At 35.9% G+C, this 27,114-nt stretch overlaps 1 protein-coding gene across 6 annotated transcripts in view; it reads left to right on the forward strand.

Annotated features, from left to right (window-relative positions):
• Positions 1 to 25,983, forward strand: part of FERMT2 (FERM domain containing kindlin 2) — an 84,282-nt gene extending 58,299 nt beyond the window's left edge. Inside the window, exons 5-18 of one of the 6 annotated variants that reach the window (XM_079121074.1) lie at positions 6,015 to 6,047; positions 6,371 to 6,596; positions 6,781 to 6,883; positions 9,012 to 9,119; positions 13,960 to 14,094; positions 15,037 to 15,086; positions 16,900 to 17,024; positions 19,095 to 19,201; positions 19,348 to 19,569; positions 21,893 to 21,916; positions 22,435 to 22,455; positions 22,823 to 22,947; positions 23,272 to 23,413; positions 24,724 to 25,983. In XM_079121074.1, coding sequence (XP_078977200.1) covers positions 6,015 to 6,047; positions 6,371 to 6,596; positions 6,781 to 6,883; positions 9,012 to 9,119; positions 13,960 to 14,094; positions 15,037 to 15,086; positions 16,900 to 17,024; positions 19,095 to 19,201; positions 19,348 to 19,569; positions 21,893 to 21,916; positions 22,435 to 22,455; positions 22,823 to 22,947; positions 23,272 to 23,413; positions 24,724 to 24,897 — 1,595 coding nt within the window. In that variant the 3' untranslated portion in view covers positions 24,898 to 25,983. The remainder of the gene's footprint in view (positions 1 to 6,014; positions 6,048 to 6,370; positions 6,597 to 6,780; positions 6,884 to 9,011; positions 9,120 to 13,959; positions 14,095 to 15,036; positions 15,087 to 16,899; positions 17,025 to 19,094; positions 19,202 to 19,347; positions 19,570 to 21,892; positions 21,917 to 22,434; positions 22,456 to 22,822; positions 22,948 to 23,271; positions 23,414 to 24,723) is intronic. The other 5 variants (XM_079121075.1, XM_079121076.1, XM_079121077.1 and 2 more) reach the window with 5 other exon arrangements.
• The last annotated feature ends 1,131 nt before the right edge of the window (positions 25,984 to 27,114 follow it).

Consider the following 27,114-nt stretch of genomic DNA (forward strand, 5'->3'; position numbering starts at 1 on the left):
TTATAGAGTCCCACATTTCCATTGGCCATGCATTTATAAATCCATTACTTAGGATAAGTCCCTCCAGCAAATACTTAAGTTTACTTCATTCCTGGCTTTTCACATTTTAGGATGATGATGGTGGTGATAGTAGACACTGATTACTGAACTGTTCCCACAACTATATAATGTGCTTTATCTGTAAAAATTCATTTTAATTCTCACTACAACCTTTTGAAGTAGATTCTGTTATTACCCATAGGTTAAGGATGAAGAAATCATGGCACCATATGGTTAGGAACATCTAGGGTCATAGACCTTGTAACTTTTCTGTTATTACTTATGTTCTGATTGTATTTGAGAAGTAAGATCATACTTACTCTTAAGTAGTTTGTAGGTTAGTTGAAAATACAGTTTCTATATTTAAGGAGAAAATGCATCAGTGTTAAATGAACATTGTAGAAGATAATGTTTTAGAAATTTGGTAAACAAAATCATTAATCCCAGATAAAGTATATTCCCTGTTATGGGTTGGGAAATTAAGTTTACTAATTAGGCTTTTAAGGTCCAGTGGCTAGAATTTTGATGAAAAGGCAATCCAAACAGAAATAATAATACTGACAAAGAACATCCTTGGAAAAGAAAAATATGTAGACATGATTATTACACAATATATGCATGTATGGAAATACCACAATGAAACCCATTAATTTGTACAATTAACATATGTTAATAAATAAAGCACAAGGCATGAATAAATCCATTGAGCAGATTCATGTGAGAGAGATCTCTAAGGTACTTCAAGATCACATTGGAGAATATATAATGGCAGGTTAATGAATTCAGACTAGTGTATTATAGAGTGATTTCTGAACATGTTACAAAAAGAAATTATTATTTTTGAAAAAATGTCAAATTTACTTCCATTCAGTAATTTGGAGGAGGAAATGGGGAGAAAAATATTTTGAATAGAGGTAGCAGCCCACATATTGATGAAGTAAGAAGAGAATATATTGTGATATAAGAAATATATTTTGGTCTTTCTTCAGTGTATATAGCAGTGCTCCTAAAACTTTTGCAATAAAAGCCATAAAGGAGCATCTTTTATGTTCATAACAAACCTCATTCAAGCAGAATTGTTTGTTAATGAGGTAACAAACAAAATGATGAGGTATAAGCAAAAAAATTGAGGTGAACCCTAGCCTTCATCCCTCCCAGACTTCCTGAAGAAAAGAGGGGGTATGAATGAATCACTGAACTAGCTCATTCTCTGTTACTATAACAAAACTCCTAAGACTGGGTAACTCATATTAGAGGTTTATTTAGCTCACAAAGTGGAGGTTCAAAAGCATGAGCCAACATCAGGTTGGCTCTGGTGAAGACCTCTTGGCATCACAATGGCAAGAATATGTGCAAAAGGGAGCATATTTTAGCTTTTTCAGTGCTGTGACCAAAAGACCTGACAAGAACATTTTTAAAGTAGGGAAAGTTTATTTGGGGCTTATGATATCAGAGGTTTCAGTTCATAAATGGCAGACTCCATTGTTCTTTGCCTGAGATGAAGCAGAATGTCATGGCAGAAGGGTACAGTGGAGGAAAGCAGCTAGGGACGCAGTACCCAGAAGCAGAGAAAGCTTTTACTCCCAGGAACAAAATATGAACGCCAAAGGCACACTCCAGTGACCTGTAACCTCCAGCCACACTCGTCCTGCCTGCAGTTAACACCCAGTTAATACATTCAAGTATTAAGGCACCAGTTAGGCTAAGGCTCTCATAACCCCATCATTTCACCTCTGAACCTTCTTGCATTGTCTCACACATGAGCTTTTAGGGGACACACCATAACATGGAGAGATCACATGTCAACACAGGAAGCCAGAGCACAATTCAGTGGTTAGGCTTTCTCTTTTTATAACAACCCTCTTAGAAGAACTAAATCAAGAGTCCCATGAGAACCATCTCATTTTTTTCTGAAGATAGTACCTGCCCCCCCTCCAGTGATCTAAACATTTCCCACTAGACCCTGCCTCTTAATGATCAGACACCTAATATTGACACACTAGGGATCAAACTTCCAGCACCTGGATCCTTGGGAGACAAAACACATCCAAACCACATTAATTATTTTAAGCAATTGTGCTTAAAATATATAGTTAAGCCTCCATAAAATACCAAAAAGATGTGATTTAGAGAGCTTCCAGGTTGGTGAACATGTGGAGATGCTTCAAGAGTGGTGTCCCTAGAGAGGCATGGGAGTTCCTGCGTACTTCCCATAGAACTTGCCCTATGCATCTCTTTCATTTGGCTGGTCCTGAGTCGTATGCTTTTGCAGTAAACTGGTAATCTAGTAAGTAAACAGTTTTCCTGAGTTCTCTGATCCATTCTAATAAATCATGAAACCCAGGGTGAGAATGTGGGAACATATAACCTATAACCAGTTGACCAGAAGCACACAGCTGACAATATGAACTTGCAACTGGCCTCTGAAGTGGGGGACAATGTTTACAAATATACTGAAAGCTCTCCCTCCCACCTCCTCCTTCCCCATCCCCACCCCTGGCAACCAAAGGGATAGTTTTGGGTCAGCTTCCCCCGACTCATATTCAGTTAAAGGAAAAAATACAGTTTATCTTGAAAACATTAATGTGTACTCCTTTCTTGGTTTTTTAAATGTGAGGCTACAGACCACCTAAGTATGGGTTTGCTGGTTGGATTTTTGAATTTTTTTTTTAGTATAAACTACATCCCATGTCTATAGTATGTGTTTTGGGATTTCTAGTTTAGGTGTCTTTAACACTGAGTGAAAATTTAAAGTCTACAAAACAATAGCATAAAGTCTAGATTTTTATCCTATCTTCTCTCCTAGTCTTTTGTAATTGCTCGTCATCTCCTAACTCAACAAGTTGTTTTAACTAACTCTTTATCAGGCTCCCAGGAGAGTTCACCGTAGTTATCATAGGCTCTGCACTTCTTTGTTTTTGCTTGTTTTCTTGTTTCCCAGCTTTACTTGAATTCTATAGCAAGCAAAACTAGCATAAATAATTTGGTGGGTGTAGAGAGTCATTTACCAGTTGCAGATTTCAAAAATGTTGTGGTTTTTATAAGGCTCAGAGGGGGATTGAGGCAAATTGGTAAACAGGTGAATCAGCCAAGTGGTTAAAAGAGATCCAGCTGTACTTCATCTGCTCAGACAGTGGTGTACATCATAGCTATTTAAGAGAAAATGCAAGGATAATTTTGACTGTATCCAGTTTTACTTCATGCATTGTCTTTAGGAGATAACCGCCTCTGCTTTAGAACTAACTTGCACTCTTGTGGTTCCATTTTGGTGCTGTTCCTAAAAACTGCCCAATTTCTTGCTGGCTTGTACCCAAGAATAGCATCCTCCTCAATTCTTGTCCTGCCCAACCTTGGGCTCCCTTGTTCTTCCCACCACTGGTTAGTTTCCTTTTCACCCAAACAGCAGCTGCTATTTATTGCTGGTCCATGTACCATTTCTCAGTTCTTCTCTTTCAGAGGCTTGACATTTGGACAGCTCTGAGTGCCCTTAGGGACACTTCTGAACTGTTTATGTGCAAGGGATCCTTTTCAGAGAGGAAAACCAGTGTTTTTCCTAAAGGCTATTATTATCAACCACATTTTATTGAGCAACTTCTGGTCCCAAATACTACATGTAATATATTTAATCTTCATATCAATTCTGAAAGAGAAGTATCATTAGAAGAGAAATTCAGAGTGATTAAGTCATTTGCCTTAATTTGGATGTTATGAAACTATTCTGATTGCCACCACACATGTAGAGCACGGTGTAAAGATTTCTTAGGGAATTTAAATTTAAAATTCTTCTCTTTTTTTCTCTAAGGTAAATAACTCTACAAAAATTAAGCAAAAGCTAGGTGTGTCTTCTGGCCACGGACAGATTTGCTATAAGTAAGGGTCTGCATACTCACGAAGAGCAGGAGAGGGAAGGAGGGAAGAGGGTACAGCATGTGGCATGGTGGTCAGGGCTCTGGCTTTGGAGCAAGGCAGACCTGGGCTCAGAGTTCATTGAACACCTAGTAAAGCAAATGTGTCAGTGACCAGATGCCACCTGCCTTTTGCTTAATTTTAATGCCTTCAGAAATCTTTGTACTCTACATATGTGGCAATCAGGATAGTTTCACATCATCCAAATTAGAACTGATATCACTGAAGTTCTTTGCAAGTTTTAAAGGGTTAGAATTCATGAAGCAGGGGGAATTTTGCTGCCCAGAAACCAAAGTGCATAGAAATTCTGAGACTATGCAGGAAATCTTGAAATTTTTAGATTATCCAAAATGGCTAGAAGAAGACTCCTGAGTATTAAAAATGTTTAAAAAAAAAAAAAAAAAAAAAAAAGATACAAGACAAAGATGTTAAGCTACTAGCAGAATTGGAAGTATTGGACAATTTTCTAATAGTTGATTTTTACTATTTTTTTCCTGTTCCCTTCAACTGCAGTGATAATGACAAAAATATAGGAAAGCTGGTTAGTATAACTTAAACTACTGAGGAATGGCATCTAACATCAGTCCTTTCACTGAATTATTATGCTGTACGACCTTGATTAAACCATAATAATTTGGATTGAATGACCTACTCATATTTTCTTTTTTTAGAAATTACATCTAATATGAATCCATATTTTAAAGATACTCTGATTTGTTAGGAAAATGGGCTAAAAACAATATCACAAATAAGCTCATAGTTTGTTTTTCTTCTTGGTTTTCTCTGATTTATAATGGTTGAAGAATTGGTATATGTTGCGAATATTTTTAAGATATGTTTATTAAGAATGTATGTGCTAGGAGAAAATTTACCCAGATAGAATTAAATAAGCTTGTAATGCTCGTCTCCCACCCCCCCCCACACACACACACTGGCAAGTTATACACATACTCAATATATTATAACAATTATTTATTGTACATGTTATCTTTCACTTGATTCTTAAACTCCTGTAGTTTTGGTGACAACCCCATTTTGTTTCTGAGGAAAGACTCCTTCAAGGGTTAATTTGCCCAGGTCACAAAGGTAATAAGGAGCAGAGCTAGAAAGCACATTCAGGTCTGTCTGGCCACAGTGCTTATGTTCCTATAATCATCACAGAACATCATCGCTCCAGTTACAACATTTAAGTATTTTCTGAATTCTAATATAGGTATCTTTGCTAAAATATTAGTATGAAAATTATATCTCAAACAAGATTATTTTTAAAAATTTTTAAGTGGTAGAAGATTATGAGTGAATGAATTTTCAGACTTTGACAGATTCATATATAGAATTATGATGAAATATCCGAGTTACCTTGTTCCACATGGCTATGTTTAGGTGGCAGGCTCTTAAATGACTTTGATATTTCCTGACTATAACCATGTAAATATCTGATTTGTGAAGAGGGAAGCAATTAACCATTCCATATTTTGTTAATCTCTATCAAAGCAGAGAAGTCTCAAGTTCTTAAAATTGACTTCAACATTTTCTGTTCAGAAAATCTTAGTACCTCATTTGTAAATTTGTTGAAAGTAGTTTAGCTGTTTACTGAGAACATGAATATAAAATCGCTTTCCTAGCAGGGCACAGTGGAGGCTCAGGGGCTGAGGCAGGAAAATTGTTGAGTTCAAAGCCAGCCTCAGCAACTTAGTGAGGACCTTAGCAACTCAGCAAGACCTTGTCTCTAAATAAAAATATAAAAAAAAGGGTTGGGGATGTGGTTTGGTGGTTAAGTGCCCCTGGGTTCAATTCCCAGTACAAAAAAAAAAAATTTACTGATTTATGTGGACATTGCTTAACCAAAGCACAACTTTAATTCTTTTGAATTATACAAAAAGTTTTGTTTTACTTAGGTTGTATATTCTACGGTTCTTTATTCTTAAATCCACTTGAAATGTCTACTTCAATTTATGATTCACAATTAGGAAAAAAATCTTCTTTTTCTTTTTTCTTTTCATGCTTTTGTTTCTGTCCTCTATCGTCTTTCCTTTACCTTCTGAATTCCTTTCTTTCCTTTCCTATAGGCACTGATGTTCTTTACATTGGCCCTCTGAAAGGTGAGCCTTACCACAATCAAACACAAAAAGTGTTGGTCTGTCTGCTTCAGCTGTGTCCTTGTTTTCTAATTCCTTTGAACTGACTTTTCCCTCAGATTTCCTGACAATTTAATTATATTTTTACCCCTTTGTTTTTACGCTTTCTAATGTTATGCAAGTAGAATTGGGGTCAGGTGTTTCTGAGAAAGGTAAAATAATGTGCTGAGCTTTCCTTCCAGATTGAAGCTTGTGTTTCACAGTGTGCTCTATATTGTAGTGTATGTTGAATTGAGAACTTGAGACACTTTATTCTGTACTTAACTACCTTTTTTTCATGTTATCAGGAAGTATATATTCAAGCCCAGGACTTTATAGTAAAACCATGACCCCCACCTATGATGCTCATGATGGAAGCCCCTTGTCACCAACTTCTGCTTGGTTTGGTGACAGTGCTCTTTCAGAAGGCAATCCTGGTATACTTGCTGTCAGTCAACCAGTCACATCACCAGAAATCTTGGCAAAAATGTTCAAGCCTCAAGCCCTTCTTGATAAAGCAAAAATCAACCAAGGGTAAGTTTTAAGATGTAAATACAATTGAAGAATTTCTTTTCTTTTTTTTTTAATTAAAAAAATTTTTTTCATTTGTGTATATAGGGTAATAATGTGTCACTCCCTGATTGAAGAATTTCTTTATCCACTTAGAGGTAGAAATATTTTAATTGTTTTGCTTTGTTCTGCTGTTCTTACTGCTCAGGTGGCTTGATTCCTCAAGATCTCTTATGGAACAAGATGTGAAGGAAAATGAGGCCTTGCTGCTTCGATTCAAGTATTACAGCTTTTTTGATTTGAATCCAAAGGTACCGAGGGCTTAAAGGGATCTTTTTTCTTTTTTTCTCTTTTTTTTTTTTTTTTCTTTTCTGTTCTTTAGATTTTTTTATTTTTTTTGAAAGTTGGTAGAGAAAGGAATTTTTTGTTTATAGTAAATTTTAAATAATATTAAAACCCAGACCTTTATGCAAAGGCATTTGTATTTTAAATACGCCTATTCTTTTAGTAGGTTGAAACCATAATAAAGCCTTTTTTGTTAAGATAATTAAATTTTGGTTGGTTTGTGTTTAAAATGTACTTGTTTGGTACTACAGAATGGTTAAGTTATGTGGTTCTTTTGTTTGTTTTTTTGGGGGTGGGGGTTACTTGGATTGACTCCAGGGCTGCCCTACCACTGTGCTACACCCCCGTCCCTTTTTATTTTTTATTTTGAGACAGGATTTCACCAAATTACCAAGGCTGGCCTTGAATTTGTGATCCTCCTGCCTCAGCTCCTCAGTAGCTGGGATTACAGGTGTGTACTACCACACCCAGCTTGGTGTTTTTTTTTGTTGTTGTTGCTTTTTTTTGGGGAGGGGGTTGTTTTTGTTTTTTGCTTTTCGTTTTCTTTAACACCTTTCTTCAGGTATACTCTAAGGAGGGCTGGGGATGTGATGCAGTGGTAGAGCGCTTCCCTGGCCTATGTGAGGCCTTGGGTTTGATCTCTGGCACCACAAATAAATACACATACATAGAAAAGGGAAGAAAAGTTTTTGTAAGATTGCCTTTCTGTTACTTTTAGACTGCTACTTATGTGCCAGAAGGTCTTGCTTTAAAAAAAAAAAAAGCTCATTTGTATGTCATGTACATTTTTAAGTCTACATTTCTTCCTGATAATTAGCCAAACATTGTTACCTGTTTTTCTGTTATTGGTATGATCTGTGCTATTGTAGTACTTTACATTTGTGGTAAAACTTAACTTTGTTATGAAAATGTAGATACCATCCCCCACAGAAAAAAGTTGGCCCAGAGATTTGGCTCTTTTACTACTGGAATATCCTGGGAGAAGCCTCTCTTGACTACCCTAGATTAAGTCTCCCCTTGGTCTATATTTATGTATATACCCATTTTTTTATTATGTGCTTTATACAACAGCAAAATGTACATAATAGAGCTACAAAAAATAATTTTAATCTGTTTTCAGGCCTTATCGTATCTACTTTTAGTAAATCCAAAGTTATTTGGGAATAGTTTTATTTGGAAGGTGTATTTTGTTAATATTTTAAGATAGTATTGTTAAGATGTTGCTACTGGTTTTATTTATTTTTATTTTTGGTGAGAGGGTGACCAGGGATTGAACCCAGGGGCACTTAAACCACTGAACCACATCTGTAGTCCCCCGCCACCACCTTTGTTTTTTTTTTTTTTTTTTTTTTTTTTTTTTGAGGCAGGGTCTTCCTAAGTTGTTAGGGCCTCACTGAATTGCTGAGGCTGGCTTTGAACTTGTGGTTCTCCTTCCTCAGCCTCCTGAGCCACTGGGATTACAGGTGTACACTGCCGCTCCTGGCTATTGTTTTTATTAATATAATTAAGTGAATAGTTGAGAAACTTTTAAGAATATGTATTTTCTACAAATGTGTATGTACTATTTGTTTTAAGTACTTAAAATAACTTGCTTCTAAGGACCTTCCACTTTTTCTTGGTATGCTTCTCCACATTGAGCAAGATGTTTCCCCAAACAGCTAATCGACACTGATTGTATTTTATTTTGGCAAGTTGCAATAATCATAATGAAAAGCAATCTGTAGTTCTACCTTACTTTTTAATACCTTCATTCAAGTCCTCAACCTGGATTTTTTACATTAAAGTTATAATATGAGTAGTTTCTCTGGATAATAACATGAAGCTGTTTCTCCCAGCCCCAAATCTATTTCTAATGCTGAATAATTATCTTCTGTCATATTTCAGTGTCACTTTTGAGTAGAAAATTAGATATTGGTATGTATAGATATATCTAACCTTTTCTTTTCTTAGAGTTGATTATTTGTAGTGAATATAAATCCCATTAAAAAAAGTTATTTATTCAGTTTTTCTTACCAAGTTTTAAAAAGTGAATGCTCAGAGTTAAAAACTTTAATGATAAGATTTTACAAAAGAAGTGTTTCTTTTGTTCTGCAGTATGATGCAATCAGAATCAATCAGCTTTATGAGCAGGCTAAGTGGGCTATTCTTCTAGAAGAAATCGAATGCACAGAAGAAGAAATGATGATGTTTGCAGCCTTGCAGGTAGATTCAAAGATTTGGTAAATTAAGGAAAGGACAAGGGGGATAGTTTTAAATAGTAAAGTGACATAGTATTTCCAGTAGCATTTGATAGATTATCTTTTGCTATGTAGAAAGTAAATAAGCTCTTTATAAAGCAAAATAAATAATAAATTTGTTTAAATTTTTTTGTCTAACTTAAGAGTTTAGTGGTATATTTTGTTACTTTTCTATATTTGGCAGGCAGGGGAGAAGGAATATCCTCCTACCCCAAAATGTGTTAGTTTAAAGTTACTCAAGTCTCCCTTGATAATACATGTTAAAAATCAGATTTCTGAAATATATCTTAAATAGCAGATTTACCTGCATAGTGGTTAAACATGTTGTAAAATGGGACTACTGGCAGAAATAATATCTTTAAGTGATAAAATTTCAAGACTAATGAAAGTAAACATAGAGATGTTTTTAAAATAATTATAAAGAAGTAAATAGCTGATGTTTTCCTTAGATTTAACCAGTGCTTCCCAAATGGATACTTACTTGTACATCACCTGTCAGAACTATAATGGTGCTTACTAAAAAATTAATTAAAGTTCAAAGCCAGCCTCAGCAACTTACTGAGGACCCAAGCAGCTTAGTGAGCCCCTGTTTCAAAATTAAAAAGTGCTGGGGACGAAACTCAGAGGTAAAGCACCTCTGGGTTCAATTCCCAGTACTGTAAAAAAAATAAAGATAAAAAATCTTCACTTCCTTAACGATATATTCTCTAATAAAATAATTTTAGGGTGGTAACAGCAAGTCAACATTAGAAATACTGAAACTCAGTAAAAAAAAAACTGGACTAGTATTAATTCATCTTTCTCAAATTTCGTATATTTAGTCAATCTTTGGCTAGTGTTCTGATTATGATGAGATTCTAGTATCACCTAAAGTCCTGATACAGTTGATGTCTTTTTTTATATGTGTTTATTCTTTATTTTTTCGATTCATTGTACACAAATGGAGTACAACTTTCATTTTTCTCATTGTACACAGAGTAGAGTCATACCGTTTGTGTGATCATACATGTACATAGGGTAATGGTGTTTGTCTCATTACATTATCTTTCCTTCCCTCCACACCCTCCCCACCCCTCATTTCCCTCTACACAATCCATCCTTCCTTCATTCTTCCCTTACCCCTACTCCCCTCCCCATTATGTAACTTGTCAAAGAAGTCATTGACCTTTTGTTTTTTGGGATTGACTTATCACACTTAGCATGATATTCTTTAGCTCTGTCCATTTACCTGCAAATGCCAAAATTTTATTCTTCTTTATGACTGAATAATATTCCATTATGTATGTATACCACAGTTTCTTTATCCATTCATCTATTGAAGGGCATCTAGTTAGTTCCCAATCTAGCTATTGTGAATTGAGCTGCTATAAACATTGATATGACTGCATCACTACAGCATAGATACTGTATGCTGATTTTAAGTCCTTTGGGTATAGGCCAAGGAATGTGATAGCTGGGTCAAATGGTGGCTCCACTCCAAGTTTTCTAAGGAATCTTCATACCGCTTTCCAGAGGGGCTGCACCAGTTTGCAATCCTACCAGCAATGTATGAGTGTGCCTTTTCCCCCACATCCTCGCCAACACCTATTGTTGCTTATGTTCTTGATAGTAGCCATTCTAATTGGGGTGGGAAGACATCTTAAGGTAGTTTTGATTTGCATTTCTCTTGAGATGTTGAACATTTTTTCATGTTTGTTGATTGCTTGTAAATCTGTGAAGGGTCTGCTTGGTTCCTTAGCCCATTTATTGATTGGGTTCTTTGTATTTTTGGTGTAAAGTTTTTTGAGTTCTTTATAAATTCTGGAGATTAGTGCTCTCTCTGAAGTGCATGTGGAAAAGATTTTCTCCCACTCCGTAGGCTCTGTCTTCACATTATTGGTTGTTTCCTTTGCTAAGAAAAAGCTTTTTAGTTTGAATCTATCCCATTTATTGATTCCTGATTTTATTTCTTATGCTTTGGGAGTCTTGTTAAGGAAGTCTTGTCCTAAGCTGACATGATAAAGATTTGGGCCTACTTTTTCTTCTATTTGTTGAAGGATCTCTGTTCTAATTCCTAGGTCCTTGATCCATTTTGAGTTGAGTTGTGCAGGGTGAGAGATAGGGATTTAATTTCATTTTGTTGCATATGAATTTCCAGTTTTGCCAGCACTATTTGTTGAAGAAGCTATCTTTTCTCCATTATATATTTTTGGCACCTTTGTCTAGTATGAGATAATTGGACTTATGTGAGTTTGTCTCTGCTCTGTACCATTGGTCTACCTGTCTGTTTTGTACCCATACCATGCCGTTTTTGTTACTATTGTGAAAGACCTTTACAATGAAAACTACAGAGCACTAGAGAAAGAAATTAAAGAAAACCTTAGAAGATGAAAGATCTCCCGTGTTCTTGTATAGGAAGAATTAATATTGTCAAAATGGCCACTCTACCAAAAGCATTATACAAATTCAATGTAATTCTAAGTCCCAATGACATACTTCATAGAAACAGAGAAAGCAGTCATGAAATTCATTTGGAAAAGTAAGAGACCCAGAATAGCTAAAGCAATCCGTAGCAGAAAGAGTGAAGCAGGAGGCATCACAATACCAGTTGATGTCTTTTAAATAGAAGTACAGAAAGCAGAGCTGACACTCAGTTATTAAGGGCTTCCACTATAAAAATCATTTTAGTTTTTACTTAGAACATATACAAAATGCTCTGAATCTTTCCAATACTCTTAGGTGCCCCCAAAATTTTTCAGTTAAACTCAAAAATTGCCATTAGGAAGCCAGAACAGCTCATTTCCCCTTAGGTTGCCAGGTGAAAGAAGAAAATAAAAAATAAAGACAAGGAAAATCTGTATTGACATTTGGATGATTTTTATTTTTATTTATTTATTTTTTTACTTGGCTTATCGAGTAGTTAAGAATCCAGTATTGTTTCTGGGTGATTCAGACTACCTGAAGAATTTCTTGAATTAAATTCTAGAGCAAGTTACCGGAAGTCCCTCACTTACATATGATTTTTCTACCTTCTTTCTCAGTTTGAATATAAGCTCACAATTTTCTACTGAAAGTTTTGCCAATAACAGAATATACCTTTAAAATATATATGTGAAAGACCATAGACTTCATTATATAATATTGCTTTTCATCTTTTTCATTATAAAAATAGTATGTTTATTTTTTTCAAGTCACCATGTAGTAGATGCTCAAAAAACAATTGTTGAATGAGCATACAACTGTAGTTTTACAGAAATGGCAATATTCTGCAACCCACAATATTGTAGTGGATTTTCCATATCAGTACCATAGAAATACCTTAGAGAAAACAAATTTTAATTCATGTGAACTGAATAGTCTCACAGCATAGTCCTCGAATTGTTAGAAGCCTGCTCAGAAATTTACCCAGTCTATAGGGATCCATCAAGTTCTATAAGAGGGAAACTTTGATAGTATGGTGAGGAGATACCCTGCATTTTTCAGACATAACTTACACTCTGAATTATTCTGGAGCATCAGATCCTTGTGTAAAATACACTCTAGTTTAAAAAAATAATAATAATTCAAAATAAGCTGTGGATAGTTTGTTAGTAACATTGCTCATCTTAAAGCATTTAGATCCAAGTATGTATTACAACATTTACTAGATACCTCGTATGACAAATCTCATAAGGGCCCTTTGCGTCAAAATTACCTAGGGTACTTAGTAAAAATGCAGATTCTGGGCTGGACCCCAGATTTACTGAATCAGAATCTGTGGGGCAAACCTAAGGCTCTGTATTTTTAGCCAACTTTCCACATGATTCTTAATATACGCATGACATTTGGGGCCATTCCTGAGCCTCGCCTCATCTTGTTCTCCATCATTTATGACCATGAAAGCTAAGGATCTCCTTTCAGCATAACCGAAAGTGTAACCAGAAACTACTCATTACTAAACCTTAAAACACAGAGAAACATTGATAATTGGCCTTAGAGTAGTTCACTAAATATTCCCCCAAGTAGATTTTATTAAGTAAATTAATACTTCAGAAATGCAGAGTGCTGCTTATTCCTTTGAAAGATAACTGATTTTAAGTTAAAGATTCTACTGACTTAAGCTTAACATCAGCATTTGATAGATTATTGATATTTGTTTTAAATCACTGTTTATTTAAAATAAGGAATATAACAAAGATTTTTCTTTCTACATATAATGTCCACTCACTGCCTATTCTTGTGTGCATACATGTGCTCTCCATATATATGTATTGTGTATGTATAAATGTGAACATGACAGTAAATCTGGCACTTATTGTTTAGTAATATTTGGAATTTCCCCCTTTTGACATATATCACATAGATGTGTACACATATATTAGCATAGCCTTTTATTAGTCTTATGGATCAAATACAGAGCATTGAGTTGAGAATGGAGAAAAAAATGGAGCTTTATCTTTCTTCTAAAGTCACGATGGTGATAACTTTCTCTTTTTGAGTAATAGTATCTAAGGCATTGTTAATTTTCTGCTCTGGGTGACAGTAGTAACGTAATACAACCAATGTCAATGCATTTCTACAAAAGACCTTATGTATGTTCCAAACACTCCGAGACCCTACTTTGGACATTTATTAGCAAGCTTATAATATTATTGATATTGATAATGTTCCATGCTCTTTACCATTCTATTATTCTAGTTCCTAGACATCTATTATTCTAGTTCCTAGACACTTATCTTTTCAAATTAGGTGATTAAAAGCATTCAATATAGTTTCAGATAGTAATTTAATTTTAAAATTTTACAGTTTTAATAATCATTTCAATAAAATGTCATTTCTGGTTTCAGTATCACATCAATAAGCTGTCAATCATGACATCAGAGAATCATTTGAACAACAGTGACAAAGAAGTTGATGAAGTAGATGCTGCCCTTTCAGACCTGGAGATTACTTTGGAAGGGGGTAAAACATCAACAATTTTGGTAAGGTGAATCTTTTTTACCAACCAGTTGAGTTTGAATGGATGCTTGCCTTTTTGTGGATTTCAGTTCTAAAAAAGTATTTGGTGGGTAGAGAGAAATATTTAAATGCTTTAGAGAAGTCAAATGTAGATTTTTCAGGAACTTTCAGGGAAGTTTTATTTTGAGATCCTGGGGATCAAACCCAGGGCTTCACACATGCCAAGCATACCACTGAGCCACAACCCCAGCCCCATCAGGGAAGTTTTTTAAAAGTACATTGTTGGGGCTGGGGTTGTGGCTTAGTGGTAGAGTGTGTGCCACACGTGTGAGGCACTGGGCTCAATCCTCAGCACCACACAAATAAATGGAATAAAGGTGTGTCCATCTATAACTAAATATTTTTTTTTAAAAATTTTTAAAGTACATTGTGTGTGATATCTAGAGCTTGAAACACACTAAAGATATATCTTCTGGTCCTCTGCACATTCTTTTACAAGTGGTGAAAACATATTTTTACAGATGAAAATTTCATCTCAAATTTAGTGATCTGCTTATTTGAAATATTTCAAAGAGAAGAGAGAAGAAGATCTTATAGTTTTTAAAAGATAAGATTGTTTTAAAGCTAAGGAATTATTGCTGTAGGAACACTTTTCAGGGCTGTTGTGATTTAGAGAATTTCCATATGCAACTACAACTAGCATTTAGAAGTAACATCATATTCTTGCAGGGTATGTCAGTTGTTGTGTTTTCCATTTTTTATTAACTTTCCGTATTTGAAAGTGCGTTTGTAATAAGAAAATACAAGGTCCATATGTCCGTGTAATATGATTGCATCTTTTAAATCTTTAAAATCTGTATTTTATTTAATTCTGTTTTTTAAAAAGAGCTAGTTCTTCATATCAGATACCAAAACATTAAAATTCTAAATTTTGAAAGAAAAATATGATTTTGTTCTATCCCTAGGGTGACATTACTTCCATTCCTGAACTTGCTGACTATATCAAAGTTTTCAAGTAAGTGCAAAAGTGGGAGATTCCAAATATTACTGAACAATAAGTGTCAGTTTTATTATCATGTTCACATTATTTAAATTTATAGTAATTTGGCAAAGGTGTTTGTTAAAGTATTAACCAATTAGATGAGCACTAAATTGTAATGGAAAAATCATATTTACCAAATTAAAATCACAGTAACCATTATTTTAACTGAAAAATATTTTTTTTTAAAAATTGTGAAATCTCGATTGCGTCATGTAGATGCTAAAATAGCAATACAGTGGCACAGTCTGTCTGAGCCTCAGTTGACAGCTGCCAGTGGTTATTTCCTGTACAGAACTCTAGATTCTATAGAATTATATTCTATTTGTGGACCTTTTTATGTAAGGTCCCAGTATATCTGTCCAGATTTTTAAATGGTCAAAATCCAGTTATACCTCTGCAGAATCCAGAGAACTGTGCATTAAGGCAGATAAGGGGAAAAAAGGAGGGGGATGAGCCAGGCATGATGTGCACCTCTGTAATTCGAGTGACTCAGGATGCTGAGATAGGAGGATTGAAAGTTTGAGGCCAGCCTTAGCAACTTAATAAGACCCAGTCTCAAAAGAAAAAATACGAAGGGGCTCGGGATGTGGCTCAGTAATAAAGCCTGGGTTAGACCCTCAGTACCAAAAATAAATAAATAAATAAAAAGGTGATGCATAATATACTTTTTTCTACTGTACATTATAAAACTGTTGTAGAATAAACCATTTACTATAGCTGAACATATAACAGATGAAAATATATAACATTTCTGAGATAAAAGCAAGTTTTCAAATGCCACTCTTTTCCCTTTACATACTTTTTTTCAAATACCTACACCTTCATGACTCCGCTGGCATCTCCTGTGTTTGACACTGGCATAGCAGCTTAATATCTGCATTGACATGTATCAAAGAGAGTTAAGCCCTCTTTCACTTCCCATAATATTGAGGAAACTTGCTTCTTTGTAGAGGCTCCAGAGGCAATCCTGCAGACACTCATGCCCCTGCAGGTTGTTATGGAGCCTAGAGAGCTTCAAATGATGAATATTTACTTTACCCTTCTGTGGGAAGCCATCCTTATTTAGCAGAATGAGACTAGGTTGCACCATGGGATACAGATATCTGGCTTCTACGAACTGCCGGGAAGTGTGTGGCGCTGCATGGTAGTGGTTCCCTATCTCCTTCTGGAATATTCCCCCTAAGAGAATGGCTCCCCTAACTCTACCCTATCCTGTCCATCACAGAAGCAGCTCCTCCCAGTCTTGCTCTCTTTACCTGTGTCTATAAATAAAAAAGAGATGGGCTACTCCATGTTGTCAGAGGCCAGAGCTGGCATGGACAGACCTGTTATGTCCTCTCTCATTTAGAAAGAGTATTGGCTCCTGTGTGTTTATTGAGTAGATAAGTTTATGGGTAATTGATTGATAAACAGCCAACATCATCCTTTGGCAATTAACCCTTTTCTCATCCACGTGGGATATGGCTGAGAGATCCTACACCTTTCTTTTCCTAAACTTTCCAGTAAGCTGCTAGTGATGAGATGGCTTTAACTGAGAAATACTGGAACCTGGGCCCTCCGCTCATGCAGCGTTTTGGGATCTTCCTGAGTAGATTGAGAAGGGAGGGCCCATCCAATAGCAGCAACCCTGTATATAAGACACTGGCCAAAGGGAACTGATTTCAGCTCGTGTAAAACTCGGCTTCAGACTTTTTAACATTGTAGGGTTTTACTACTAAAACAACATTGACAAAGTTACTTCAAAGGGTTTTTTTTTTTTTTTTCTTTTAATTCTACTTGATACTAGGCCAAAAAAGCTGACTTTAAAAGGTTACAAGCAATATTGGTGCACTTTCAAAGATACATCTATTTCTTGCTATAAGAGCAAAGAAGAATCCAGTGGCACACCTGCTCATCAGATGAACCTTCGAGGTAAGGAAAGCCTTGAATGGCCTGTGGTATTTCTGTTGGTCTGATGTTGAGTAGACTTCACCGGCAGTGGGGTAGAGTGGGGAGTAGCAGTTCTTCACTGCTTTGGGTACATTTTAAATGTTTAGAAGTGGTTTTTATTCAGTTTTTCCTGTTGTATTTAATTCTACATAAATACTTGGTTATCTCTTAGGGGAGACCTGGCTTGAATTGTATGAGTCTGCTTTTCTCACTTGTCAAGTAAATTTATGGTATCTCTTTCTTGATCTTTAGCATTAAGGACAGTTAGGTTTTCCTCACTCTGCAGGGGCTGCCTCTTTGTCTGTTTTTACCTCGTTTTTAACTGTGATACAGTCCTCTCCTCCTATGCTTCTCTGGTTTCTCTCTTCCTTGTTGGCATCCTGCTCTTCTTCCCTTCCCTCACTGATAAAGCTGGTCGCATCAGGTCCTTAGCCTCTTGGTTTCCCTAGTCACCAGTGGGGTGGCTGGCACCGATAAGGGTCTGGCCAAGCTCTCCCTCTTCCCTGCCTGGTTTTGTCTTCCTTACTCTGCTCAGCCTGGCTCCTGAAGCACGCACAGGATATCCCTGAGACTCCTTGTTGCCAACTTGAGTTACCTTTTGTCTTGTTAAATCTAAAGCCTTTTTTCAGAACTAGGAGCTGGTATTTGAGGGCCAGGTTTCCTTTCCCTTGTGGCAACTGTAGCAAGCTTGCTTCCTGCAGCCTAGGATAAGCCTAAATGAGGACTCAGTTGTTGACTTTAATCTTTCTTCATTCAGTCTGTGGAGCCATACCTTCATTTCCCATTTTGGTGGCATCTGTTGGTTATTCACACTGCTGCTTCACCTCTTTCATCTGGTTGATGTACTGTTTATTCTCCAAGTTGGTTTGGTTCTTGGACAGGTGGAAGGCATCCTGCTGCTGCTCACTGATTTCTTTGCAGTGATATTATTCACTAAAAAGTCTCATGACTCACTTCCAGGTTAGAGGTCACTTTCTCTAGGAAGCTGTGTCCCCTGATTGCTCTCATAAGCTCACGTGGCACATCCTACCCTCTTGGTATCCACATTACCTGGTGGCAGATGCAGTTGATTGGCTCCTCAGTGTCTATTCCTCACTTCTCTTACTTTCTCTTCCCTTACAGCAAAGGCTAGAAAATATTTTCCAAACTCATTCCCAGTGAGATTTAGACTCCAGTCAGACTTGAGTTCCAAGCTGAGAGTTAAAGAGTTGGAGATACAGAATGCAGCAAGGAGTGAGGTATTTTTCTAGAGCTAATAGCTGTAAGCAACTTCCTAGGAGGTTCCCGGCTGCCTGAGTCTAACAAAGGTTGCACCTCCCTTGGACGACCAGTTCTGAGTTACTCCCAGGGCCCAGCCCATCTCTTGGATACATTTTGTATGTACATATTTTATCATATGTAAAATAATTTGCTTCTCTAAATGAAAATATCAGTATTTGGACAAAAGGACCAAAGAAAAGAACCCTGGCTCCTTTTATAAAATAATTCCTAAATAATTTGACTTAATGCGTAAGACATGGCAGTGCTCTATTTCTTTTATTTAATACTTTAAGTATTTATATGGAGGCCAGGAAATGACAATTATAACATTTCTTCTGACTATACTGGTGTTTAATTCCTTGTACTCCATGAAAAGAGCTATTGCTCCAGATTGGCAAGCAAAGCATCAGACTTCCTGGGTGATCTTAGGACATTGTGGGTGACATAAACTAAGCACAGACAGTTTGAATAGCTTGTAGGGAGCCTTCACATGCACATCATTCTCTTGCAAAAAGCTGCCCACTAATGCTTAAAGGTGTTGATTATCTAGATCCTTGAATAACGAATAAATGCATGTATTTCTGAAGACTTGCCTATAAAGTGTCATTCTGAATACCAAAGTTGTTTTCATATCAACTGTCCACCTTGTATAGGTGTATGTAGATCATTCCTAAAGGGGGGGGGTGACAAAATCCAACATGTTAAAAGCCCACAAAAAGAAGCTATCTCATTGGATTGAGATTTCTTAAAGGTAAATTTAAGCACTTTTATAATTAAATTTTTTTATTACAGGATGTGAAGTTACCCCAGATGTAAACATTTCAGGCCAAAAATTTAACATTAAACTCCTAATTCCAGTCGCAGAGGGCATGAATGAAATCTGGCTTCGTTGTGACAATGTAAGTTTTTCAATTAAAAGTAAACCTTATTTGCCTCTAATTTCTAAGTGAGTTGAGCAGTCATCCTTATATTTTATCCTCAGAAACCCACCATGTGATACCCGCATCACCATGTAATGTCATACCTCAATATTTTTTTTCAATAGGAAAAACAGTATGCACACTGGATGGCAGCCTGCAGATTAGCCTCCAAAGGCAAGACCATGGCAGACAGTTCTTACAACTTAGAAGTCCAGAATATTCTTTCCTTTCTGAAGATGCAGCATTTAAACCCAGATCCTCAGTTAATACCAGAGCAGATCACAACTGATATAAATCCTGAATGTTTGGTGTCCCCACGGTATCTAAAAAAATACAAGAACAAGCAGGTATCTCATTATATTTAATCTATTGCATTCTGATGTTTTATAATTTTGTACATATCATTTAAATTTTGTTTCTTCTATCAAAAGTTTTCAGTCTTCCCTATCAGCTGGTTAGAACATAAAATATATAAATAGGCACCGGTGCATGCTTTTAATCCCAGTGGTTTGAGAGGCTGAGGCAGGAGGATTGTAAATTCAAAGCCAGCCTCAGCAATTTAGCAAGGCCTTAAGCAACTTAGTGAGACCCTGTCTCAAAATAAAAAATGGGCTGGGGATGTGGCTTAGTGATTTAGCGTCCCTGGGTTCAATCCCTGGTACCAAAAATAATAATAATAATAGTAATAATATAAAATAGGAAAAATACAAACTTTAATCATTTTTAAGTTAGTCATTACAAAAACTTCCTTTGTGTGTGCTTGTGTGTTGCTAGGGATTGAACCCACGGCCTTGTGCATGGAAGGCAAGCAATCTACCAACTGAGCTATATCCCCAGCCCCACAAAAACATTTTAATAGGACAAAAACAGGGTGGAATAGTTGAGCATATATTCTAAAACAGCCTGAGGAAATTACTTCTATTAACAATATGTTCTTTCAGGGAATTAAAAATCATCTTAAAGTTTTGAGTTCCTTAATTCATTTAGTTTTATTAATTTATATAATTGATTTAAAGCAGACAACATTTCACAGTGAAATCTTTTAATACCTGTTCTTGCTGTTAAAATGGATTTTCTAGGTTTGAAATTAACTTTATAAGGGTAGAAATAGTCTACACACCAACACTGACTTAACATTAACAGTTAGAACCTAACTGAGATTTTGTACAGGGTTACAAAGTTTGCTAAATTTTAATTGAAATTTACTGCTTTTTGTCTCCTGTTTAGAATGTCTTTCCTGGAAATTAATACCATAAAAGGTTTGCTATTTAGGAAAATGGTTCGTCAGTACAACGTGAAAGGCCCTTCACAGGGGAATTTCACTTGGGATAGCCCCTGCTATTCTCTGCACCAGACACCAGGCCATAAAAGGAAAAAGCTTCAATTTGGGTGGGGGAGCAGAGAAGACCTTTAAAATAAATATTGCTTTTTAATCTAGTTTTGTTTTTATCTTTGTTGAGAAATATTTCAAAACATAATGAAAAGTCCCCTTAATTTCATAACTTTAAATGTAATATTTATTATATGGGTCTGGCATTTAGCTAGAAAATGTTCAGGAGTTTTTTTAATCACAAAGTATTTGTATTTAAGTTTTAGAGGTTGTGTAAGCTACATGGAAATTGTTTATCTCATAGTCATAGGATGTGGGAGTAGTGAGGAACGGAGGAAATGCTGCCCTGGGGAACTCTATGGAATGTAGATTATTAAGTTAAAAAGGGAAAATGAAGCAAATCATAATTTCATGTTTTATTCTTGGTTATTTCACTTAAGAATTATTGGTAAGGAAAGTTGTTTCTAAAATTAGTGGATTCGCTTGTGCCTTCAAAGGCTGTGAATGATTTCAAATCTTAGCACTGTTATCATTTCAATGTCAGGTATCAGGAAATAATATTTTTCTACCCTGAGCTCTTAACTAAATTGTCAACTGATAATTCTCTTGAGAACAAAGACAATGTTTTGTTCTCTTTAGCTGACAGGAGGGCAGTATGTGTGTGGTCCATGGTTAAGGATCTTTCTTGATCTCTGGTTTTCTGTGCTAACATCCAGTCAAATGCAGTCTTAAATCCTTTCTCTAACTAGACTTATAGGTTGTTTCTAGAAGTGTCCGTGCTTGACTACCCTAGCACATAGGAAATACTGGTAGAAGTCTAGCTGCTACTGTGTCAGGTACCGTGCTGCTACTCATCAGACATAATGCTCAGCAATTGTTAAAACTGAATTTAGTGGCATGCTGGAGTCCGCAGTTGCAGAGTCATGCATGCTACCATGGCATAATCACAATTTTCCTCTTGGGTCCTTAATTTAACCTTTTTTATATTAAAGCTGAGCTACTTTTAATATCCCCAAATTATACAAGTTAACTCACTTTTGCGGGCAACAGCAGATCTGGCCCTGCGGAGGCCATTGGATTTCGTCCTCCATTTCAGCACTTCAGCACTCCTTAACCTCCAGTCCCCTCAGTAATATGATTTGACCTCAGAAAAATAAAAATAAAGTTAACTCAACCTGCTGTGGATATTTTTTAAATGATGAGAATCAAACTGGATTGTTTTTTAAATTTTAAAGAGTTGTCCTTTGTGTTTATCTCTGTTAATCCAAATTGAAGTAGGCTGATATTTATGGCCACAATTCCTAGTGTAGTATATGGCATCTCTTTATTTTTACTTCCAGGAAAAAGGATGCAAAAAACAGATGGTAATTAAGGAGTTTGCTTTTCTTGTGTAAATAAAGTATGGACACTGCACTTGTTTTATGTCCTCAGCTTCCCTTCTTAAAGCAGTGCATGTATCATATTTGACTAAATACGAGAAGACTTTAAAGGTTTATGAGCATTAATTTTTACTTTACTACTAAAATAATTAGCTTTACCCTAACCAGTAAGAACTGGTATATGAGGCAAGAAGAGAGGTATTTGCACTTTTTATTTTCTTCCTACCAAATTTCTACCCTTCATTTTAATAACATTTAACATTCTGAAATGTGGAGTGTTTCTCGGTATTCTGATGGAAAGTAATTGCTGCTTCTCGTGTTCATTTTCATTCTTGCATTTACTTTGCTTGGTTTCCACCTAAAGCAATTTTTCGCATGGTTTTTGGCTGGAATTTTGGTTTGCAGGTTACCGCAACTTTTTCTTTGCTTTATTACCATTTTTTCTGATTGCCTCTTTTTTTTCTTTCCGCTTCCTTTTTCTTTCTTCGCATTGCCATCTACAGCCAGGCTATGTAAGAGATTTGGTAAGTTCTCCATATTTACAAAAAAACAAAAAGGGAAGAAGAAATAAATTCATAAACTCTGTGTGTCTCACATATATAGGAGAATACTGTTTCATAATAGAATGTGTCTCAAGTGTGGCAATTACATACTTAATAGTATTTTTTTCCTTATTATATATGAAAACTAAAATTAAGAACATCTTATAGTCTGAAAATACTTTATGTATTACTTTATTAAAATTCCCAAATGTAACTTCAAATATTTTCTATTTTCAACTCCTGGAATATATAATTTTGTGGTGGGGTGCATAATTCAGTCTTTCAATCTTTGGATTCTGCCATGAAAGAATAATGTCCAATGGTAAAGATGATATTTAATCATATTTAGATAACAGCAAGAATTTTGGAGGCCCATCAGAATGTAGCTCAGATGAGTCTGATTGAAGCCAAGATGAGATTCATTCAAGCTTGGCAGTCGTTACCCGAATTTGGCATCACACACTTCATTGCAAGGTCAGTAGTCCTACTAAGTACCTCTGTAAACCTTAATCTGCATTCTCACTTCATCTGCTTCCTGTAATTAGAAGCCGAACATTTAACACATAGCTACCGGCACATTATCCTGTTCTACAGTAAAATTTAAGGAATGTTGGGATGTATTTGCTGTATTTTTAATTTTTACATTATAAACAAAATGATTATATTTCTATTTTTACTCATAAAGAATAGCACTTTTATTTAGGGTTAGAGAAAACTTGTTTGGAAGAAAAACAGACCTAAACGTTCCCCACATACACATACGCATTTTTAAATGTTTGATTTTTTTTAATGCTGCAGGTTCCAAGGGGGCAAAAAAGAAGAACTTATTGGAATCGCATACAACCGATTAATTAGAATGGATGCCAGCACAGGAGATGCCATTAAAACATGGCGTTTCAGCAACATGAAGCAGTGGAATGTTAACTGGGAGATCAAAATGGTAAACTAGTGGGGCTGCAGTTGTAGCTCAGTGGTAGAGTGCTTGCCTCACACCACATGAAAACTAATAAATAAAGGTATTGTGTCCATCCACAAGTAAAAAATTTAAAAATAAAAAAGGTAAACTAGTAACAGTGCTACCTAAATATATAGTCTTTATGATAAAAACGAGTAAGTTTTCTTAAAATATAGACCATGGTTGGTTACTCATTTCTCACTTAAACTTGCCTATTTCATAACTAAAATTCTAAAGACATAACAATTGCTTAGAATATTGCTTGATCTTTTTTAGGGTTGTCTTTCTACAATGAATAAATCCCTTCCACTTGGAATAGCATCATTATGTACTGAATGCCTGCTTTGTGCCAGGCATAATACTAGATGTTTTCCTCTATGCCCTATCTTTAACCCTCACCACCGCCTTCTAAGGTAGATGGAATGTCTGTACTTTACAATTGAGGCCACTCAGATTTAGAGGCCAAAGGCCACCAGTGTCCATGACCACACACTTAGTAAATAACAGATAATATTAAGTCAATATTAAAACTAATTCAGTTTTGGGCTCTAAGACCTGGCACATATACCACTATATATCATGTCACCCCTAACCTTGAAGTACCTAAATGTTTAAAATAAACAGGCTAGGAATGGTGGCACACACCTGTAATCCCAGTGGCTCAGGAGGCTGAGGCAGAATTGTGAGTTCAAAGCCAGCCTCAGCAACAGCAAGGCACTAGGCAACTCGGTGAGACCCTGTCTCTAAATAAAATACAAAATAGGGCTGGGAATGTGGCTCAGTGATTGAGTTGCCCTGAGTTGAATCCTCAGTACCCCAAAAATAAACCAAATTGTTTTTCTAAAAAGTCATTTGGTTTAGGCTCATATTGGATATGTTGTATCAGTTCCTATCACTTAATAAAACTCATTTCTGAAATACTTAAACAAGATACCTAAAGGTTAATATTGAAGGAAATATTAAATAAAACACAGGAAGTGGATTTTCTCCCAGGACTTCAAGAGAAACAGCCTCATTAATTGAATCACCAGAGACCACTTGGGAACTTAATGACCTAAAACCCTTGTGTTCCGTCTTCCTCTTCAGAATTGAAAACTAAAGGGATGGGGGAAGGGGGGTATTTGCCTCATTCTTTCAGCTTAAAGGCATCATTACTTTGGTGTTTTAGAAGAGTAGCTATTTGAGGATTGACATGCTTTATGATTAGGACAGGACTTAAACACAGCACAGTAGCTTGACAGGACCCAGTCATCTGGAATTTTCCTGGAACTGATAATTCTTTGTCTTTGTTTTAGGTAACCGTGGAGTTTGCAGATGAAGTCCGATTATCCTTCATTTGTACTGAAGTAGATTGCAAAGTGGTTCATGAATTCATTGGTGGCTACATATTTCTCTCAACACGTGCAAAAGACCAGAATGAGAGTTTAGATGAAGAGATGTTCTACAAACTTACCAGTGGTTGGGTGTGAATAGAAATACTGTATAATGAAACTCCATGGCCATAACAATATTTAACTTTAAAAGCTGTTGTTTCTTATATGCTGCTTAATAAAGTAAGCTTGAAATTTATAATTTTATCATGAAAAACTTTTTTGCCTTACCAGACTGGTTAATATGTGCACTAACAAGCACGATTATTAATCTGCTATCATGATACAATAAGTGGACTATTGAATATGGCACACATTTCTTAGAGCCATGAATTGAAACTGAAAAGTGGGCAAATCAGGAACAAACCACACTGATTTAAGCAAGCCAAATTGTAAGAAATAAGCCATCTACTCTAAAGTTATGCAGGGCTTAACCTATATGAAGTCTATTTATCATGTTTAATGCATGTGTTTTAATGTATGTTTAATTTGATTTCATGTTTTAAAATAACCTACTTCTGGTAGCCATTTAGCCCCCATCCCCAATATAAAATCAGGCCTACAAAAGATGTCTGATGTTTAATAATGTCATTGTTTGACCTTGAAGGAAAATGCTGTTAGTCTGTTATGCTTGGTTTGTTTTTGTCCTTGAATAAGCATGTATGTATATTGTCTTGTTTTTATTTTTACACCATATTGTATTACACTTGTAGTATGCACCAGCATATTCACTGTCTGCCTAAAATATGCAACTTTTGCATTACAATATGAAGTAAAGGTCTATGAAGTATGAATTTTGTGTAACTAATGTACAAACACAAATTTTATAAAATTGTACAGTTTTTTTTAAAAACTTCACAACTAGAAAATGGCTTAAATGTAGCATCCTTGCATTAATTAAATGCTTTTAAAAGATAATATGCAATTTTAATATCTGCTAAATTAAGAATGACTTCATTATGGTCATGATTTGCCATGTTGTCCTTAACTCTTAGGCCTGGACTAGGCAAGGTTCTAGTCTGTTGCGCTGTTACAATCTGCATTGGTGCTAGTCAGAAAATTCCTAGCTCACATAGCCCAAAAGGGTGCCAGGGAGGGGTGGATACCAGTATTGTCCAATAATCCATGGTTTAAAGACTGTATAAATGCATTTTATTTTAAATAAAAGCAAAACCTTTTATTTAACGTTTCTTTTGTTAAGTACTTTTCTTTAATGTTTATGTAACATTAACTTTGTAGACATGAACCTTTGCCTTTTGGAAAAATCTTTGCCTAGTGTTCCAAACTGACTAGTATTCCAAAGTGTCACTGGGTAGAGACACAATGTAGAATGCCTAAATTGTTAGGAATGTAGTTACGAACAGAAATTGACTGAAGCAGAATTTGCTTTGAATAGCAAAATAATTCTTGGTCTAAAAAAAAATTATGAATTTACTCCTGGACTTTCTCCTTTACCCCTTGTTTCTAATGAGGCTAATTCCTGTTGATTTTTCCCTTATGCAACCTTGTGTCCTTCTCTTGTCATTGCATCACTTCACCCTGTTCAGTTCTTTGTGCTGTGCCTGCTGGCTGCACTCCCTGGACAGTCTAGTTTCCACCTGTCCAGGTCTCTGTCTAACGTTTTTTAAATTTTAGAGCTCAGGATTCTTCCTTTCTTTTAAGTTTCCATAGGGCCCAAAATTTTTCTTTCTCTTAACTGCCAGCCATAATTAACGGGTAGTCAAGGCAGAGCTAGAAGTGGAACCCAGGGTCCTATCTCCCTGTCCTACTGTAGCCAACCCTCGCAAACCTGAGGAATCCTGTGGGCAGTGGCCTCTCTACCAAAATAACAAGTAATGTAAAAAAAACACTGCCTAGGGCCTCCAGAGACCTAGCTTGAGGTTTCTGCTCTTTGTGAGTCAAGTTCATGTGGACATGAAGGCACTGGGGACAGGATGCCAACCAAGCTCGCTTCCAACTCTTAAGTCAGCGGGTTAGAAGACCTGGAAGCCCCTGATGTAGTTAATCAGTAATCTCAACTCAGTACAAATTATTTTCTACATAACCTTGAATTTCAAAAGTCAGGGAGCTAGAGACATGAACTTTGTAAGAAAGAACTCACGTGGATTCTTACCCAAGTCACAAGTCAAGATAGGGTAGACTACTTTTTTCAGACTGTATACTATAGTGTTTGTTCTTTTGTCCTTTATTATCAATTAGTGATGTAGTGGGATTGGGCCAACCTGGGTTTTTTACCCTTAATTTATCAAAAGGTGTTTAAAAGTCCTCAACGTAGTTGTAGCTACGTTGAATATAGTAATTTCTCAGTAAAATGTG

The sequence above is a fragment of the Sciurus vulgaris genome (assembly GCF_902686455.1).
Source record: "Sciurus vulgaris genome assembly, chromosome: 2".
Taxonomy (NCBI): Eukaryota; Metazoa; Chordata; class Mammalia; order Rodentia; family Sciuridae; genus Sciurus; species Sciurus vulgaris.